Genomic DNA, 21,966 nt, shown 5'->3' with positions numbered 1-21,966 from the left:
ACTTTTCATAGTAGACAATAGAACTCCCCTTTGGGCTCTTAAAGATTCTATGACCTTTCCTCGAATACCTTGCCTACAAGTCCTTCCTAACCTAGATCATTAGGCTAGAAAATGTTAAGGATAGAGGCTTCAAGATTAGCACAACCTTAGTAGGTGGGCTAGCTCCTAGGATGCATACAAAACAATCCACAACAACTAGATTCCCCGGCCCAAGCATAGCAACATTCAACTCCTAATCTAAGAATTAAGTCACATTGGCATCATGAATCAAAACATCACAATTCAAACCTTAGCTAAACTAGCCACACATAGCCATAATAAATTAAATTGCAATTATGAAATCAAGCAAACAATTGAAATGATATAGTAATGATTTTACCAAATTGAAATACAATTGTTGATCTCTTGAATTGGAAGAGTGTCAATCTCCTTCTTCATTTGATCTTCACTAAGCTAGAGAGAAGGTAGAGATAGGAATTGACGTTCCAATGCGCGCCCAATGCCCGACCAATGTGCGTTGGCCGGTCACTTGATCGTTCTGCATGAGTGTCCAACGCACGTTGGGCACGGGTTGAACTTTCTATTTCCTCTCAATGCACAAAAGCAAAAACACGCATCCGTCACAAAGCGATGTCTAGGGTCTCTTCAAACGATACATCTTGGGCTCATGAGTTTCTAGGGTCTTCTCAAGACTATTTATTGTAAGGACTAGTTAGAGAATGTGTGGAGAAGTGGTATTGTCTTAGTTTATTTTGCAGGTAAAAAATGGTTTCGAAGAATCCAAGTAAGGAGACCAGTGCTAGAAGAGCATCAAGAAGATCTTGGGAACAAGTATGCAAACAGAAACTTAGGGCACGAAGGATTGCAAATGGTGGAAAAGGAGTTGGAGATACACCAAGTAATCCTCTCATTCTGATATCTGAAGAACAAAAAACCTCAATCATCAATCGAGAAGCACAACAAAGTCAGCCCGCTCATTCACTTCCAACATCCAGCACCGGCATCACCTCCATGAGAACCCGGATTTATTTATGCTGAAAATCTGGAGATTCAAAGTTCCCCATCGTGAATTACATACCAGTAGTTCAAGGAGATTTCCATGATCAGCTGCTTACCATGCCAGATGCAGACTACATGTTCTACTTGAACTAGATGATTGATTTCTCACCACCACCTCCACCGGAACCACTTCCACCGCTACCCGCAAATCCAAACATACATCCTCCAGTGGACTTCACAAATGTTTTTCAATGAGAACTACTCCTCCTCAAGTTCAAACCTTCCAAGTAGAATCTCACTTGATGATTGTCAGTTCAGCGACTACTCTGGACAAGGATATGCTCCGTCTCCACCCCTCGACGACTCTGAAGATAGTTTCAACTCGGCCCACTCTACCAATCAAAACTAATGGAGTGATGTTTTAATATGTTCCTCTATGAACTCCCTAAGAAGGAGTTATTAAATAAAATGTGGAGAAGTGTCAAATAGGTCCATCTACTACTGTCAAGTGCTCAATTCTCACTAGGAACTAAATTAAAAGCTAATTAACCACACTTACCTGCTAAATTTGTTCAATTGACTTTTTTTGCAGGTACCTAACAAGTTACCAATCCAATTATTAAAAAAAAATTTAAAAAATAATAAAAATAAAAAGAGAAACGGAATTTCAGCCACCGGCTGTCCGGCGAGGACCGCCGGTGGCTGAGTATTTTAACAGACAGCCGTGGCTGTCCGGCGAGGACAGTCGTATAGCCACGACTATCATGTTTGAGGTCCAGATCTGGACCTCAAACGCCCTGGAACGAGGGCTGGCCGCCGCGCTCGTTCCAAACGGCCATGGCCGTCTCCAGACAGATCTGGACCTCAAACATGACAGCCGTGGCTTGCCGGACAGCAACGACTGTTTGTTAAAAATACTCAGCCACCGGACAGCCGGTGGCTGAAATTCCGTTTTTTTTAAAAAAATTAATTTTTAATTATTTTTTTAATAATTGAATTGGTAACCTGTTAATACCCTGCAAAAAAAAAGTCAATTGAACAAATTTAGTAGGTAAGTGTGGTTAATTAGCCTTTAATTTAGTTCGTGGCAGAAATTGAGCACTTGGCAGTAGTAGATGTGCCTATTTGACACTTCTCCCTTTTTTAATTCATGGCAATAGTAAAGATTACTGCTGAAACACAAAGAGTCAATATTATCCCCATTGAAACTCGAATTCATGACCTCACATATGGGAGAGTCACTTCATACCACTAGATCACAAGGTTATTGACATATGGGTAGATTTCTTTTAATTTTTCACAACTTCAATGTTTTTACTTCTTCAAATTTGGGATCTTAGCGAAATTAGGGGTTTCTAACAAAGAGTTGCAACAGCTAAGATCCAAATAGAAAAGATTCTTCATTTCCTGCAAGAGAAGATTAAGAATAATTAAATTGATGTGAGCTCTTAGATTTTAAAAAATAACTAACACAAAATGTCGAGTTGTAGCGTAGATGAGGTAAGTTCTGTAATCTAAACTTATATTATATCCAACTCTACTCGAAGCGGCCAATTTTTCCTGATTTCTGATTTTTTTTTTTTTTTTAAATCTTATACAATATAATTGTGAAGATCGATATTTTTTATTGAGAGATGAAACTTGATTGAAGATTGGAAATTTCTCAAGGTTACTACAAATTATGTTATGCAACCGTGTACATGCATGATGCACACGAGTCTAGATTCATAATTTCTATATCGTAAATTAATAATTTCTATACTGTTGATTCATAATTTTATAAATATATGTTCATAATTATAGAGCTATATGTTCATCATTTTCGATGTTCCTATTCCCAATTGTTGAACTCTGTATTCACAAATCACATAACTATATGTTCATAATTTAATAACTATATAGTTTAGAAATTATGAATCTACAGTACAGATATTATGAATCTACAGTATAGAAATTATGAATCTACTGTATTTAAATTATGAATCTACGGTTTAAAAATTATGAATCTAGAGTATAGATTTTATGAATCTACAGTATAAAAATTATGAATCTAGACCCATGTGCACAATGAATGGAGAACACGGTTGCACAGCATAACAATCCCTTTCTATTTCACACTGCGAAAGGTATAAATAGTTAAATATACCAACTTGGACATTTTAGCAAAATTTAGAGTTTGTAATTGGAAGGTAAAAATTAATATATTGTACAAGGACTAATGGTGGTGAATAAAAAATTGAGGACCAAATGTAGTCGCAGTGTCACCATAGTCAAAGGACATCCACTAGTATTAACTCATGCAACATTTGTTATCATGATTGTTGTTACAATAAAGTAATTATTTGTTACCACTCTTTAGGTCAATGATAATCATTTTTGAGTCAATAACAATTCTCACAAATAAGTACAATTATTGTGACTAAAGTGTTGTCACAATAAAATGATTAATTGCAACAATTTTAGTTATTACTAGATAATTTTTTTTTTTTTTTTTGTAATAACATATTTTGTCACATAATATAAATTTATTATGACCTCTATTGTTATTCTTCAAATAATAGTGTAAGTAAACCTTATCACAAAAGTCTTGAGTACGTAATCGTAACAACTTTTCAAAAGTCGTCACTATTGTAGGGTATGACGACTTCAAAAATTGGTCAATAATAAAATTAGTGACCAAAATTGATATATAATTTTGGTAACTTGTGTTGTCACTAAATATAAAATTTCTTGAGATTTGACCATCAAGGCCTAAAGTCAAGACCGACGTGTACACATAACAAGGTATAAGTAAGCATCGCACCTTTACCGCGTGTCCTCAACCCGCACGCTATTATTTTCCTTAGGAGTAATGGTCAAATAGGCCATCCAACTGCACACCAAAATGCAATTATATCATCGAACTAAAAAATACTGCAATTGGATCATCGAACTAAAAAATATTGCAATTGGGTCCCTGAACAACACAAAAAGATCCAAAATGACTTGTTTATCTGGCAATTTGCTGATGTGGTAGTTTTCAAATTTAAAAATAATATTTTAAAATAATTATAATAAAATAATAAAATAATTAAAAAAAAAAACTAAAACATTACAGGCCGGTGACGAATTTATATCTGGCCGACTTTGTCTCCATGATCGGAGACGAAGACCTTTGTTTCCAGCAGAGCCAGGAGACGAAGATCCCTTCACCTCCCTGGCCATGGAGACGAAGGTTTCTTCATCTCATCCATGGCCGGTGGTCTCCGGCTATGGAAAAGAAGGGACCTTCGTCTCCATGGCTAGGAGACGAAGGTCTTCGTCTCCCAGATGAAGTCGGCCGGCAGGTAATGTTTTAATTTTTTTTAAAAATAATTTTAATTAATTCAGCATATTTTCAGATAAACAGGTCAGTTTGAATCTAATTGCATGATTTTGTGTTGTTCAAGAATCTAATTGATTAACTTTTAGTTCAATGACCTAATTACATTTTGGTGTACAATTGGATAGCCTATTTGACCCTTATTCCTTTTCCTTAGGGTCACCAATTAGCTCTGCATGCCGCCTGAGATTGAGGATCAGCTTTGTGATCAACGTCCCCGGCTCCACATCGCCGAAGACGGTGATCTTGTTGATCTCCGCTTCGAATTTTACGACGTACACGCCTAGCCATACATAACAAAAACGCAAAGAAAATTCAAGAAATAAGAACAATTTTATCAAATTTTTGGATTATTTTGGGTAATATATTTAAGCATGTATATATACCATTAATCCTTTGCATGATTTTCTTCACTATTATCTTACAGGCTTCACAGTCGTCAATGCTTACTTTTATGGGAAAAGTCTGCATGAACAAGCCAACCCAGTCAAAACAAACCCAGTTCAAATAAGAAACACAGTACATTAGAAAAACTTTAAAAAATTGAAAAACAAAAAACACACAGAAAAGAAGAAAATTGAAACAAAGAAAGAAAGAAATTAAATTTGATCAACAACGGCGCACGGAGTTTGCCCAGAAGATACCTGGATCTTCAACAACTGATCTACACATTTTTTCACTTGAAACAGAAAACACAAATTAATTGACAAGAAGAGATGGAGAAATGGGTGTTTTGGTTTGGACTAAAATGGAATTGAACTGATGAGGGGAAAAAGGCTAATATCTATCTGAGAATATAATGAAAACAAAAAGTCTATCACACTGGAAGTTTACTCCGATCTGCATTATTAAGTGAGATTCTAGAGATATGATACCTGGTAAAAGCTGGGGTGCTTCTTAAGGTTAATGCATCCATCCAAATTCACGAATTTACGTTTCGTAAGATTTTCAACAGATGGGTGGAAGATTTTCAACAGATGGGTGGATTTCTTTCAATTTCTTACAATTTGAGAGATCTAAATGTTCCAAATTTGGCATCATAGAAAAATTTGGAGTTTCTAACAATGAGATGCAAGATTTAATAACCAAACAGGTAATGTTCTTCATTTCCTGCATAAGAAGAATGATAATAGTTAAATTGACTGGAATTCTTAAATTAAAAAACCTTTTAGAAATAAATAACACATATTAATGAGTTTTGCGTCAATGGGGGAAGCTTTATAATCCCAACATTTATTAAATCCAACTTTATTAAAAGTGATGCACTTGCCTTGATTTCTAAAAAGTTTTGAAATTTTATGCAATTTTGAAGCTTAAGATTCTAGAGATATGATACCTGGTTAAAATTGGGAAGCTGCTCAAGGTTACTACATCCATCCAAAGTCAAGTTAACAAGTTTGGTAAGATTTCCAATAGATGGGTGGATCTCTTTCAATTTCGTTGTAAGATTTAAGTTTTCCAAATTCGGCATCAAATCAAAATTTGGAGTTTCTAACAAAGAGCTGCAAAATCTAAGATCCAAATGAGTAAGTTTCGTCATTTCCTGCATGAAAAAAAATAGAATAGTCAAATTGATCTGAACTCTTAAATTAAAAAACATTTTAAAAATAACTAACTCATATTGCCATGATTTCTGAAAAGTTTGTAATTTATGCTATTTTCAACCGTGAGATTCGGGAGATATGATACCTAGTTAAAACTGGGAAGCTTTTCAAGATTACATCTATAAAAATCCAATTCCATAAGTTTTGTAAGATTTCCAAAACATGGGTGGATCTCTTTCAATTTCTTACACATTGAAAGGTTAAAAAATGCCAAATTTGACATCGTAGCAAACTTTGGTGTTTCTAACAATGAGTTACAATATCTAAGATTCAAACTAGAAAATGCTTTTCATTTCCTGCATGAGAAAATTAAGATTAGTTACATTAATAAGAACTCTTAAATTTAAAATATGTTTTAAAATTTCTAACACTTAATGTCAAGTAGTTGCGTCGATGAGCATGAACGGAGTTACTATGGCCTCTGGGGCAACGGGGGCAGCTGCCCCCACTCCCCCAACTCCACCCCACCTCTTTATATATATATATATATATATATATATATATATATATATATATAGTGCACATTAAATATTATATAAAATCAATATTCAAATTAATGAAAAGTTATGCATTTGCCTTGATTTCTAATAAGTTCTAAATAATTTTTGTAGCTTAGTTGGTTGAATTTTAAATTTAATATTAAATAAAATAAAATGTGTCCAACCACAGGTGCAAATCTCATTAACAATACTTTTTCTTATTTACACTTGTTTATTGTGTCTCTTTCATTCATTTCCAAGATAAATTAAATATCTTTTAATCTACTTTTATGAATCATTTAATTAACAAATTAAATACTCTTTTAGTCTACTTTTTATGAATCATTTAATTAATGTAGTATACAAGTTTATATTATACTTCATTGTATTTCAATTAATTTAGAAAAATTTAAAGTTGATTTAACTAAAAAAAAATTAAATTAAAAACTATTTACGGATATAGTGTTATTCAAATTATTTTATCTAATTGATAATGTTTCATATTTTGCTATAAATATTTTTACATTTTCACCTCACTCAAGTATATTTTTTGCTCTGACTCTAACTATCATGTAATCTATCAAAAGCATTATATTGTAATTTATAATATATTTTGTATTTTAACCTTATTATGACTGTTTGATATTTTGTAATTAACATTTCTATCGTCATTTAAACTTCGCCCCCATTCAAATAATTTTCTGGCTCCGTCCCTGTCGATGAGGGATGTTCTATAACCCCAACATATAATATATATCCAACACCAATAGATATTGTGTAATTGATTTCTAAAATGTTTTTGTTTTTTTTTTTTTTTAATTTGATGCAATTTCGAAGGTTGAGATTATGGAGATATTATACCTGGTTAAAGTTGGGAAGCTTTTCAAGGTTACTACATCTATCAAAATTCAAGTCCGCAAGTTCCGTAAGATTTCTAAAAGATGGGTGGATCTCTTTCAATTTCTGACACTTTGTAAGATTTAAAAATGTCAAATTCGGCATCATAGCAAAATTTGGCGTTTCTAACAAAGAGCTACAGTAACTAATATCCAAACGGGTAATGTTCTTCATTTCCTGCATAAGAAGAATGAGTTTAGTCAAATTGATCACAACTCTTAACATAAAAAACTTTTTAAAAATTACTAACACATATTGCCGTGTCATTGAGTTGATGAAAAAAAGTTCTATAGACCAACATATAATACATCCAACTCTATTAGATGTTGTATACTTGCCTTGATTTATGAAATGCTTTGTAATTTTATGCAATTTTGAATCTTGATATTATGGGATATTATACCTTGTTAAAGCTGGAAAGCTTTTCAAAATTACTTCATCCATCAAAAACCAAAACCTCATGTTCCGTAAGATTTTCAATAGATGAGTGGATATCTTTTAATTTCTCACACATTGAAAGTTTTAAATACTTCAAATTTTGGCATAATCATAGCAAAATTTGGTGTTTCTAACAAAGACAGACAAAATGTAAGATCCAAATAGGTAATACTCTTCATTTCATGCATGAAAAGAATGAGATTAGTCAAATTGTTCATAAATATATCTTGAATTTAAAAACTTTTTAAAAATAACTAACATATATTATGCTGATGAGGGAAGTTCTATAATCTCAACATATGAATCCAATTCCTCTAGATGTAGTGTCTTGCCTTGATTTCTGAAATTTTTTTTTAACTTAGTGTAATTGTCATGATTGAGAAACTTGAGACATGAAACTTACTTGATTGAAGCTAGGAATCTTTGCAAGATTTTTGCATCCACGTAAATTTAATTTAACAAGTTTCGTAAGATTTTTAATCAATGGATGGATCGTCTCTAATTTCTTACAGTCTGAAAGATTTAAATTTATCAAGTTCGGCATCTTTGCAAAATTTGGGGTTTCTAACAAAGATTTGGATAAGCTCAGATCCAAATAGGTCAGTTTCTTCATTTCCTGCAAGAGAAGATTGGGGATAAAGAAAGGTTGAACACTTAAATAAGAAAAAAAAGTATATAAAAAAAATAAGGAAAAAAAGATTAGCACAAAGTGCATGCAGGGTTAATTAAGTATGAAATACCATTGGAAAAAAAAGCTTTGACCATGGATAATATGGGAATTTGAGCACCATCAAACTCCTTGGGAGATAATTCATGATGCCTGTCTCTTTGAAGGCTTCAATACTCTCTAGATGTGACTCTGAGCTACAAAGATCATGTTTTCTATACTTAACTATGAGCATCTTCAATTTTGTCATATGTTCGAAAGCTTCAATCCAAGGGCTAATAATCTCATCACAGTTGATTGAAAGCAAAAGACCTTCCACCGCCTTAGGCTCCTAACATTAAGCAATAAAATAATATGTACATTAAATCATTTTAATTCAAAAGAACATTATTAAAATTTTTTTTTTTGATGTTTCCTTATTAGGAAGATATTATAAGTCAAAATAAATGTATCTTACATCATCAAGGTCTTCAAGCCGCCATATCCTGCTCATTTTTCCTCTTTCAATATTCAACCCCATCTCATGTATCAAATCATGCATATGAATAAATCCCAATGATTCAAATAGTAGACATCTATCAATAAGCACTGATATGTTTGTAATCGGATGTAATTTACAACCATTAAGTACTTCTTCTACAATATCCCGACGTTCATCCCGAAAAAAGCATACTATATCTAAAAATACCTTTTTACAGTCCTCATCTAGTCCATCATAACTAATCTCGAGCTTTTCAGTAACTTCCCCATCTGGTATGTCTTTAATCTTCTCTAGTGTGCTTTCCCACTTTTTTTGGTCTGTCCATCCACATAGAGAACAACCCCAGACTTTAAGGGCTAATGGAAGACCACCAGCATGAGCTATAAAAGATGTAGACAGATCTTCAAATCCATTCTCTGGAGATTCTTTCTTAAAAGCGTGCCAACTAAATAGTTCTAGTGCTTTTTCTTTCTCCAATTTCTTTACTTCACAAGTTTCAACAACAATTCTAAATTGAGTGAATAAATGCTTGTCTCTGGTAGTTATGATGACTCTACTACCATTGCAAAGCCATTCACCATCTCCAACCAATTTATCTAATTGATCCCGATGATCTACATCATCAAGAACAATTAATACTTTCTTCCACTCGAGCTTTTTCTTTATCATCTGAATTCCTTCATCTACATCATCTATATCAATTGAATTTTCCTTGAGAACTTTTGATAGGAGTTTCTTTTGCAAGGCTTCCCGCCTATGTTTTCTAACATCAGCAAGAAAACATGAGCCATCAAATGCACTAGAAAATCGATCAAAAGCAACTCTTGCAATAGTTGTTTTTCCAATACCGCCCATACCCCAAAGGCCTAATACCAACTTAACATCTTTATCCCACACTTTCAACTTCATTCTTATTTCTTCAAGCCGTGACTCTAATCCCACTAAACCTTTTTGTACACTTGGAGGTGGAGGCAACTGTTTTGATATATCAGCAATCACTGCTTCGATACACTTTAATTCATACCTGAGAAGAAACTAAATTAACTAGTAGCTAGTTGGTAATTTTTCAAGAAACTCTATATATTACTTTCAATTTATATATATTTATAATTAATAATACTCTAATAATATTTAATAAGATAAAAAACAATAAAAATGAAAAAGAAAACAAGGTAAGATGTTGAAACTTGAAAGCAAACCCGTTATACTCAGCACCATGCAAATCGTGCCCTGCAATACTGCCTGCCTCTATCAAAGCTTTCCTCCATCTTTCAACCCTCCCCTTGCCCTCATTCTCTTCATGTTTGGCAAATGCTTCTTCAAAACTTCCAGTTTGTTTGCGCACATGTGAAGGCTCTATGTCGTAGAAAATTGGCACCACAACCTGGTTGAGTTTATCTTTGCCTTCCATGATTTCTGCAAGTTCGTCTAGACACCAGGTTGACGATGCATAATTTTTGGAGAAGACAACAACTGCAAATCTTGATTGTTGAATAGCTTGTAGGAGAGTGGGAGCAATAGACTGTCCTTTCTCCAGCCGCTCGTCATCTTTGAAGGCGTGGAGCCCTTTCTGTTTCAGCCAATGGTAAAGGTGATCCACTATGGTTTTTCGAGTATCTTCGCCTCGAAAACTCAAGAAAACATCATAAGTGAATTTCGGAGTTGATTGTGAAGGGGTAGCAGAAGAGGTAGAAGCCATATCCTCGAACTTGACCATACTGCAAACTTATTGGAATGGAGATTAAATATATGAAATCAACAAAGAAATTAAACTGGGCAATGGCAACTTGGCAAGTGCTCTTCATCTACCGTTGCTGAAGCCCTGACGAGAAATAATATCTATCTAGCTAAGAATGAATTTGGGAGAAAAAATATCTGAGAATGAAAACAAAATGTCATCACACACAGATAATTACACTGCATGTCACGAATTGGGTCCATGTCTTCCCCACTTTGAAAATTCTCCAAATCATAATAATGGTGATTGCATAGTAGGCAAATTTTACCCTACACCATTGTTCATAGTATGCAAGTAAGGATTGTTTTAATTACACTTTAATTATATTTAAGGGAAAATGACACTTTTTCTCCTGAGTTATATGCTTATATATAGCATTTTTTTCCCCTGAGTTATTCATGCATAAGTGACGATTTTTCCCTGATATATTAAATGGACATTTCTACCCTTAAACTAAATATTTTATTTATTTCTCTTCTTTAACAAATTATTGCTTATACAGTTATATGTAGGGATGACCACGGTTCGGTTCGAACTGAACCGGACACTATAGCAATCATATCTAAATTTTTCGGTTATGATTCAAAACCAGAACCCAATATTTGGGTTTCCGTTTATTAAAATCGTAAACTGGAAAAAAATGGATCCTGAACCGTGAACCAGAGGTTCAAATCGGAACAACTACTAGCATTAGCTTAAAATTAGAATTATAATATTTGTAAATGGTGTATGTTTTTTTTTTTTTTTTTTTTTTTTTTTTTTTTTTTTTTCACATTTATACTGACTCTAACATATAAGTACATATAACCGCTATTTGATTTTTATTTTGAGTCATCGGTTCACAGTTTCGGATCCAATTTGAACTGTTGGTTCAAACTTTCTTTTAAATTTTTTTTAAAAAATATTCTAAATTCAAAAATTAATGTATTTTATTTTTTCAATTCAGAACATGAACTGGCAGTATTGATTTGCGATTTTAATAAACTCTAAGGCTCTGTTTGGCAAACCTAGCTGAAAAGCTATAAGCTAGGAGCTGAAAGTTGAAAAGCAGTTGAAAGCTGAAAAGCTATAAGCTCGGAGCTGAAAACTGAAGAGCTGTTAAGCTAGCTGTTATGATTGAAAGTGTTTGGTAAAATTAGCTTTTTGATAAGCTGATAAATGTAAACAGACTAAAAAAGACATCTTCATAAAATTTAAATTAGTTTGTTTACATATTAAAATTTAACATTTTGTCTTTAAAAAAATTAATATTTTAAAATAAAACTATTAGCATAATCATAATGAAGTAGCAATATTGTTAATAATAATAATAATAATAATAATAATAATAATAATAATAATAGGAGAAGAGAAAAGGGTTATAATAAGAATAAAGATGGGGAAAAAAGTTAGGAAGCTAGAAGCAAGAGCTAACAATGTCTCAACGGAGGCTCAAACTTACAACCTCCCACATGGGAGTCCAACTCAGGTGCCATCTGAACACAATGTGCTTGGTACCTATTAGTAGCTTAAAATAAACTATAAGCTCCTAAATAAGCTCTGCCAAACATAGCCTAAATATCGGGTTCCAGTTCTAAATTGCCATCATAACATTCTGTTTGGTTGCTATAGTGTCTGTTAGAGAAGAAAAATAAATGGAATATTTATTTTAAGGGTAAATATGTCCATTTAACATACCAGGGAGAAAAACTGCCACTTAAATAATTCAAGGAGAAAATGTGCTAAAAGTATATAACATAGGGGGAAAAAGTGTCATTTTTCCTATATTTGATAATGGTTTACTTTTTAGTTTCATTTTTTTTACATATATATATTAATTTAATTGTAATAATATTGAAATATTATTTTAATTACACTCTAGATTTATTTGACAATATATGTTATTGTATAGCTTTGAATTTTAATTTCATTTTTCACACATACTAGTTTCATTATAGCAATATTAAAGTATCAATTTAATTATACTACAGTTTCATCATAAGAGCTTATCGCTTTTTATAGTTTCATTTTCGCACACACTAGTTTCATTATAACAGCACTAAATTATCGATTTAATTTAATTATACTATAATTTCATTTGACAAAATAAGCTCTATTTTTTAGTTTCATTTTCTACACACACTACTTCCACTATAACAGCACTTAAGTATTATTTTAATTCTACTATAATTTCATTTCACGACCATTCATGGTCCACATAGTGCTTTATGGACTACCATTCACTGTATAACAATTGTGCATAGTAGCTCAAGGTTTGCACCTTTTACGTGTGTGGAAAAGAATTTTTTTTTTAAATGGTATATTCTATACTTGTTAAAAGGAAATTTTATTTATTTATTTATTTTCTTTGGTTGCCCAAGGGTATCCCTCCCGTCGATAGCTAGAAGATTAATTTTTCATCCCAACTGTCAGCACACTAACTGATAGAGGACTGGCCAAATAGTTTGCTCCATTCACATGGTTGAGGATTGAACCCCCAACCTCATTCTTAAGAGACGAGGGGCTGAACTTCTAACAAATATTTAATAATTATATTATTTATAAAATTTATATAGCACAAATAAATGTTTAAATTATCAAAATATATATCATATGATATTCTAACAATCTCTTATTGTAATCAAGTATATATCTATAGTACCTTATATCAAATTTTACTTTATACGGAGCAATGAATTAGTCTTGGGATTAAAAAAACAAAATACTATACCCATTACTTGTCAAACTCAAAAAATATCATAGTGATACAAAGAAAGTTATACCATAAAGCCACATAAATTGAACACAATTTGCATGCATGTGCTATTTATAGAAAATGAACACCTAAAAGTGGTTGGGATTGCAAAGTGACTTTGGTAGACATAAATTTTGAATTTAAAAATGTTAATTAACGTAATCAGCACAACAAATAATGTATTTGGTCTGGCTTAATTGTTATACCATGGATCAAGGCTCATCTTGCATTATGGACCCTAGTCCAACACACATTCAAATTACGTACTTGCAATTAACATTTTATGTATATGCATTTAACATATTAAGTACATATTATAATTAAGGGAAAATTTAATTTATGCCATCACAAATATATCAATTATCAATGTCACCCCTGAATTATTAGCGGTGTAAATGTTGACTCTCAATTTTTAAAACCTAACACATATTGCTCCTCCACTAATAGGATGAAGGAGAAAAATTGTTGTCCACGAAAGAAGAACAAACGAAGAAAGAAAAATTGAGGAAAAAAACGTGGTCTCGAACAGGGAAAACGATGGGTAAGCACATTTACACTACTAATAATTCAGGAAAGGACCAATATATGGCACGTTTTGAAAATTGAGGGGCAACATGTAGTAGAACTCCACATGTTTTATAGTAAAAAGTAACTGTAACGTGAATTGGACAATCAAACAATATCACCGTCATAATTAAATAAGCCGTCATTCAAAAACAACACCATGCAAGACTAGGATCCACAGTACAATGTATACTTTCCACGATATATACTAGGACTGATAATTTGCCTATTTGGCTGCCCAAAGATATTAGAACCTACATTTATTAAACTATTGTACTATATGTAACAAGAAAACATCATAAGTGAATTTCCGGGTTAATTGTAACGGAGTATAAGAAGAAGAGGTAGAAGCCATATATGGAACTCGGCCATACAACAAACTAATTGGAATGAGGATTAAATATGCGAATGAATATTTTTTGTACGTCTTGCCAACAAGCAATCAGTACTGAACGCCACCATTTTCAAATCCAAAAAGAAAAATCAAACCAAACCAAACGGTTGAAGCCACAACCTTAGCTTCTTCATTCAGATTTTCAAATATCAGGACTTTCAAGGATCTGGGCAATGGAGAAATATCTGAGAATGAAAACAAAAACTCATCGCACTGGAAATTTACTCTCATCTGCATTATTAAGTGTGTTGGGTCCACTACGTTGACGAGTTGACGGAGGACTCACACACATAATAATTACACTGCATGTCACGAGTTGGGTCCATATCTTCCCCACTTTGAAAATTCGCCAAATCTTAATAATGGCGATTGTATATAGTAGCTCCAGGTTTGCACCTTTAATTTTACGTGTGTGGGAAATAAATTATAGCTCAAGGTTTGCCCACATGGCAAAGCATTTGGGAGGATGGTAGATGTTAGTATATATACAAGGTCATATGCCGGTGTGCACAAAAGATCTGCTCACATTGGGTATAATTCCCATACTGTCACAATTCGAACCTTGATCTTTTTTCTCAAATACGGCCTATTAAACCATTGAGCTAAACATGTACGAGCCTCACATTATCTTTCGACGTAGAACAAAAGTTTTTCTAAAGTTTGTTAGGAACAAGTGTAATTAGATTTTGATGATACCAAACTGTCTATGATTGTATACTCCTTTTTTTTTTTTTTTTTTTTTTTCATAGATAGGTCTCTTGTGACAAACGAGAGTTATTGTAACTCAACGATTGATTCACACCATGAAGTGTACGAATCTTTCTTGAGACTAGAATAATAGGTCTACATAAAGACGCGAAGACGACAAGATGATCAAAAGCTGCTTTCAGGCGAAAGATGGATTGAGCAAGTCTCGGACAGACCTCCTTTGACAAAAAGGATCTCTCGTCAAAGAGAAAGGACGAAAGATAAAGTCAATCTTTCGACCAACATCTCTGAGTGAACAAGTCAAAGACAGACTTGTAAAAGACAACCTTCATTTAAGTGAAGCAATGAGAATGTTGTCTATGACTCAGATGGGCAAATCATTCGGACAAAAAGTGTCCTAGGAGTGATCTTCACAAAAGACAAGATGCATTAAAAGACTTGTACCTCCTTGTCAGAGAACAAGGACAAAAGCCATAATGCTTTTGGCTCCAACGGTTACGTAGTACAAGTGCATTAAATGCTGATGCCCACTGGTTAATACACACTGGATATTAGGTTTGAAATCTTCATCTCCCTCCAACGGATGAATTTTTCCACCTTAAATACCTCTATTCACCATTGAAGAAGGTGCTGGTTATTTCACTCTTGCTATCTAAAGAAAAGCTCTTCAAACAGTTCCATCTCTTAAAAGCTTTTCATAACCAGTGTTTATGTGAAGTTTTTCAAAAGGCTCATCCATTTCCATACTTCACAATCTATGAAGTCTTGCATATTTTCAAGAGAAGATTCATCCGGATATCTAGACAAGGCTTCAATTAGTTGGAGAAACACTAGATTATCTTTCCAACATCTCAACTCAGGAAGAAGTTGATAGAGGCGAAGTAAACTCGTGGAGTTGAAAAACCTATCAAGTGGTTGTCCAGCTTAGTGATCAAGGAAGTCAGCTCGAAGTAGTTTGAACTAGGAGATAGTGCAAACCCTTTCACGAGTTGTGAAAGAAGAGTGGAGTATGCTTTGTTAACAGCCAAACCACTATAAAATCTTTCTCTCCATATCTCTTTACTTACTGCTTATTGCTTTCGTGCATAGCATATCATATCGACCAAACGCTAAATTTTCTAACGAAAGTGTGCAAAGTATACCTAAGACGAATCTTTAATTCCGCCGTGCATCGCTCCGAAAGGAGCTGCTTTGAAAAATTGATTAGAGTCTATTCACACCCCCCCTCTAGACTCTCTTACGACCCTACCGGGACCAACAAGTGGTATCAGGGCAGTTACCTTGTACGGTAAACGTTTTGCTTTACTACCTGGTAGATCCCTTTTTGCAAAATCTGTATAGGTTAAACTGCTTTTTCGTCTTTGCACGTATTTTCTTAAAAAGAAATATGGAAAGAGATCATGCTAACCGTTCTAGGCCTCTTGCCTTTAATCTCTCTAAATTAGATGATTGGAAAGTCAGGATGCAGGCTCCCCTCTCGGCAATTCATGATGAAATGTGGGACGTTATAAGATAAGGTCCTATCACCGTGATGATGGTGAATACACAAGCGGCTGCTCATGGAGCTGATCCAGAAGTCTTGATTCCTAAACCAAAGTCTCAACTTACTTCAGACGAGAAGACACGAGTAAATCTAGACAACGTTGCACGAGATATTCTCTATAAGTCCCTAGATGACTCGTTATTTTCAAGAGTGCGGAAATGCACTACGGCAAAGGAAATATGGGAAACTCTCATGAGTTTAGGAGAAGGAGATGAACAAGAAAAGGACAACAAGCTCACTATTGCCATGAAGAAGTTTGAAGACTTCAAAATGATGCCAAACGAAACCATCACCGACATGGAGCTTAGGTTCACAAAACTCATGGGTGACCTTTCAGATCTCGGAAAGGAGCTAACTGAAAAGGAGAAGAATCTAAAGATACTTCGAGGACTTCCAAAGTCATGGGAGATGAAGGTGACAGCCATGAGAGATCACCGAGACATGAAAACTACTAACACGAGCAAAGTCTTCAGTGATCTCAAGGCCTACGAATTTGAGCATGAGCCCAAAGAATCTGAGGAACCCGAAATGAGAAATATTGCCTTGGTTGCAAGTCAACAACAGTCAACATCAAACATGTCAAACTCTAACCCTAGTGAATTCTTATCTGACGAACAATTTGCTTTGTTCGTACGAAAGATCAAAAGGTTCATGAGGAAAAACAACTTTCAAGATCATAAAAGATCACCAAATTCCTCCAACCGAAGGCAACACGAAAGATCTCCTCAATCGTCAACCCAAGAGACGGTGGATGCACAAATGCTAAGCTATAATTGTCGAAAGCCAGGACATTTCAAGGCGAACTGTCCTCATCCAATAGTCCGCAAATATCAAGACCAGAATGCTAGCAAAAGTTCACTAAAAGATGCTGTTTAATCTAGCAAGAGAAGTGGAAAACAAGAATCAACAAGCTCTCGACATGAGAGAAGAAGTTTGGCAATGGTGGTAAATGAACCAGCTGAAGAAGCCCAACCCGAAGCAAGCACCTCAAACTCAAGTTCAGAGAGCGAAAGTTCGGGGGATGAGAATGGTCTTCTGTGCCTATTCAGTTAGGAAGAAGAAGCAGGTGATCTATGCTTAATGGCTAATGATAATGAGGTAAACTCTCAAACCTCTTCGTCTAATCAAATAGAGACTAGTTATGAAAATAAAGGAAATTGAAATGAAACTATCTTTGAGATGATGATGGATTTCAAGGTAATCAAAAACACATACTCCAAATTAAAGGAAGAGAACTCTCAACTATTGATCAGCTACGATGAGCTAAAGCGAGTTAGAATCGATAACATTAAGCTAGCCATTGCAAAAGATCAGCTCGAGAAGCAAGTTCTTCTTCTTAAGGAGCAGTGTACAGAAAGAGAGTTGCGGGAGCAACATCTGCGTGAGGTTCTTGATTCGTTTAACAAATCATCCAATCTAATGGATCGATTAGTGAATGGATTGAAACCGCCAGGGGAAAGAACCAGAATTGGTTATGACCTCAACCCCCTTCACATATCTTATTGAACAAATCCACAGACATTTACTCAAATGAAAGTTTTAAGTCTGCATTTGTTCAAGGCCCTACCCAAATGTCTGAGCCTATGATAAAGATTAACAATCGTGATCAACCACAATCAACAAGGCAACCGAAAGGAAAGGCTGTACAACGAATTGTGGAACCTCGAAATGGAAATTACTTGAAAGACAATCCTAGGCATAATGCTAATGTCAAAAGGAATGGACCGAAAGGTAATAAACCTAATCTATACTATCAAAAAGGTCAGCCTACAAGAAATAACCAGACAGGGGTAAAACCGAATGTAAATCAGAGGCAAAATCGTTCTAAGTATCTACGAAAGAATCATCTAGAGGAAATCCGAATGATGAACGAAATAGACATGCCAAGAGGTTAGTTAGAAGACCAATGACAGGCAACGGATGTAGTGGACCATCAGAAGAAGATTGGCTTGTTTATCCCGAATATCTATCAAAAGCAGAATTTGATAAGATTCACAGGCATAAACAAACTATTTATTCTAAGCAGTATCTCAATCCACCTGGTGACTATTTTCAAAGTCGATACAAAGCCAAAAATTGTGCTAAAATTTATTATGCTTATAAGGTATTTAATGGTTACAAAGGACCAAGGATGAGTTATGCTAACTCTAGGTTCATGTGGATCCCAAAATTGACTACTAACCCTCAAGGACGCGAAACCGAATGGGTACTTAAAGTTACATAATTTTTGATTTCAGGGAAAACAAGTCATATGGTATGTTGATAGTGGATGCTCAAGACGTATGACTGGAGACAAATCAAACTTGAGCAATTACAAAGAAGTTGATGAACCTAAAGTTGTATTTGGAGGAGAATCAAATGGAAAAACGAAAGGAACAGGAGACATCATTAGAAATGGAGTAATCATTCGAGAAGTCTCACATGTTAAAGGACTCAAGTTCAATCTGCTAAGCACCAGTCAATTCTGTGACAAGGGCTATAAAGTAGAATTCTCTAAAGACGAATGCAAAGTCATTAGCGATGGAGATGGTGATATCGTTCTCACAACAAGACGAAAGAAGAACATGTATGTAGTTGCTTGGGAACTTTGTAAAACTAATGTTTGTCTTGTTGCTACTAGTAATGCAGATTTGAGCCTGGAATGACACAACAAGATGAGTCATCTAAATTTCAAGACCATCAACAAAATATCAAAGAAAGATCTCGTGGAAGGTCTGCCGAAAGTAAACTATGTCAAAGACCGAATTTGTGAAGCATGTCAAAAAGGAAAGCAGATCAAAACATCCTTCAAATCAAAATCTTCAGACACAAATTCTCGTCCCTTAAGCCTTCTACACATGGATTTATTTGGTCCAGTTGACCCTGCTAGCCTGAGTGGACGAAAGTACTCTCTCGTTGTCGTAGACGACTACATGAGATATACCTGGACACAATTTCTAAGAAAGAAGAATGAAACTAAGAAAGTATTGCCAGATCTACTAAGGCAATTGCAAACTGAAAAAGATCTCAGTATAATACGAATCAGGACAGAGTTCGTGAACAAAGTCATCAAGGAATTCTGTGGACAAACAACATTTTCCATCAACTCTCGGCTGTACGCACTCCTCAACAAAACGGAGTAGCCGAAAGAAGAAACAGAACCTTGAAGGAAGCTGCACGAACTATGATAGCAAATTCAGGATTGCCAAAACGCTTCTGGGCCAAGGCCATCAACACCGCATGCTACACTCAAAATCGAACTCTCATCAACAAAGCGCATAATATGACTCCATATGAGTTATGGAAAAGTAAGAAACCTGTTGTTAGTTATTTTCACATCTTTGGATGCAGGTGCTTCATTCACAACAACAGAAAGAATCACTTAAGAGCTTTTGATGAAAGAGCCGATGAAGGTCTATTCATGGGATATTCTTCAGCAAGCAAGGCATTTAGGGTTCTAAACAAAAGAACTATGGTCATTGAGGAATCTATTCATGTTAAATTTGACGAAAGTGCTCAAAAGACCTCACAAGATGATATATCACTGAAGAATCTGAGCATGCAAGCTGAATCGAGTCAAGCAAGGGAAGAAGATTCTGATCATGAAGATGATTACACATCATATCAAAGATGTCAATCTCAATCTATTGAACTTGAACAACAAGTTGAGATTGAAGCCGCCAATGAAGAAGTTCTACCTGCACCACAAGCTCAACCTGAACCAATGATCTATGTTGAACTACCCTACATACCTGAGATGGACACACAAAATCAACCAACACCTTTTAGCCAGATCTAAGGTGGTTGAGAGATCATCCTCCTGACCAAGTAATTGGCAATATTCAAGAAGGAGTGAGAACTCGTGCCTCCATGCACGAAAGTATGATGGCATGCTTTCTATCACAAATAGAGCCAAAATCTATTGATGATGCCTTAAGTGATCCAGATTGGGTCACAACCATGCAGAAAGAACTTCATTAGTTCGAACGAAACAATGTTTGGGAACTTGTTCCCAGACCAACCCATCAGAACGTCATTGGAACCAAGTGGGTTTTCAGAAACAAAATGAGTGAGGATGGAGTGATTGTCAGGAACAAAGCCCGACTAGTGGCCAAAGGTTACTGCCAGGAAGAGGGCATAGATTTTGGTGAAACATTCGCTCCAGTTGCCAGACTGGAAGCTATCCGAATATTCCTCGCCTATGCTGCACATAAGAACTGTACTTCAAAGTGTTGCAAATGGATGTAAAGAGTGCGTTTCTAAATAGACTTCTTGTAACACCCCGTGTTACGGCCTTCAATCCCGGATTAATTATTTAATTAATTCCTTTAATAATAATTAAAAAGGGATTTAATTTGGCTAGGATTCCCTTTAATTAATTAATGTGGTCCACCATGGATCGTGGACCCTTGCCTAAACTAGAGTCTTAAGCCTATTAAGAATAAAGTGAGTAAACCTTTTTACTAATCAGATTCTAATTAGGAGTCATAGACCTAATTATTTATTAGGAATGAAGAAAGTAGGCCTTTACTATTCAGATTATGATTAGGATTCCCTTTAATTAATTAATATGGTCCACTAGGGACCATGGACCCTTATCCCTAAACCAAGTCCTTAGTCCTATAAGGAATAGAATTAGTAAACACATACCATTCAGACCATAATTAGGACTCCTAGATATATATATAAGGACATAGGAGGCACCTAGAAGTCACACCACAATAAATATCACCACACAAGAATTTCCAAAGTACTCCCCACCATCAAGCCTAGGGAGATCAAACGGATGGAAATCTTAGGGAAGAACCTTAATAGCCAAGGGAGGATTAATTAAGGCTAAGAGGTAACCCATGTCTTAACAAAACCTATTTTCTTTGCTATAATTATCTTCTTTGGCTTCTCCTCTACGCTAGTGTCGTGATGAATCGTTTATAATATTGATGATATGATCTTGATAATTGATGGGATAATTTTATGTGGGATCTTGATGATCTTGATGATGATAAGAGGTTCTTGATGATTATGTGATGTTCTTGATAAATCTTGATGTTTCTTGTTGTTAAAAGATGAACTATGATCTTGATTATTTAAATATGATTAGAGCCCTAGGATGAATCGTGAAATTCATATTGTGGTATTCTTGATATATTTGGGTGGGAATTCGCATGTTCGGGTGTTAATTATGCTTAGAAATCATGATAGGATATGTGATATTTGATTCTTGCTTTTGATCCGTTAATTGTCTACGTGGTGCCATCAATTGCGTTTAAAAGTGTTTAAGCATGGTTTCGGGTTCCACAAAGGATCCCGGGACGTTTATTGTGATAATGAGTCAGTGGGGGGTAGGGGAAACCCGCCACCTACCCGCTGCCCCATTCGG

At 34.8% G+C, this 21,966-nt stretch overlaps 1 protein-coding gene across 1 annotated transcript; it reads right to left on the bottom strand.

Annotated features, from left to right (window-relative positions):
• Positions 1 to 2,320: 2,320 nt before the first annotated feature.
• LOC109179948 (TMV resistance protein N-like) lies at positions 2,321 to 10,818 on the bottom strand. Its single transcript, XM_019329426.1, has 10 exons — positions 10,126 to 10,818; positions 8,903 to 9,950; positions 8,519 to 8,776; positions 8,182 to 8,394; positions 7,305 to 7,517; positions 5,697 to 5,903; positions 5,236 to 5,470; positions 4,747 to 4,825; positions 3,803 to 4,643; positions 2,321 to 2,406 (listed from the first exon to the last, which is right to left on the bottom strand). Exons 1-7 carry the CDS (start codon positions 10,641 to 10,643, stop codon positions 5,309 to 5,311), a joined length of 2,619 nt encoding a protein of 872 aa, XP_019184971.1. The 5' UTR covers positions 10,644 to 10,818; the 3' UTR covers positions 2,321 to 2,406; positions 3,803 to 4,643; positions 4,747 to 4,825; positions 5,236 to 5,308.
• Positions 10,819 to 21,966: the final 11,148 nt, after the last annotated feature.

This window comes from Ipomoea nil, unplaced genomic scaffold, assembly GCF_001879475.1.
Source record: "Ipomoea nil cultivar Tokyo-kokei standard unplaced genomic scaffold, Asagao_1.1 scaffold0981, whole genome shotgun sequence".
In the NCBI taxonomy this organism is placed as follows: domain Eukaryota; kingdom Viridiplantae; phylum Streptophyta; class Magnoliopsida; order Solanales; family Convolvulaceae; genus Ipomoea; species Ipomoea nil.
This window is presented reverse-complemented; position numbering and strand designations above follow the sequence as displayed.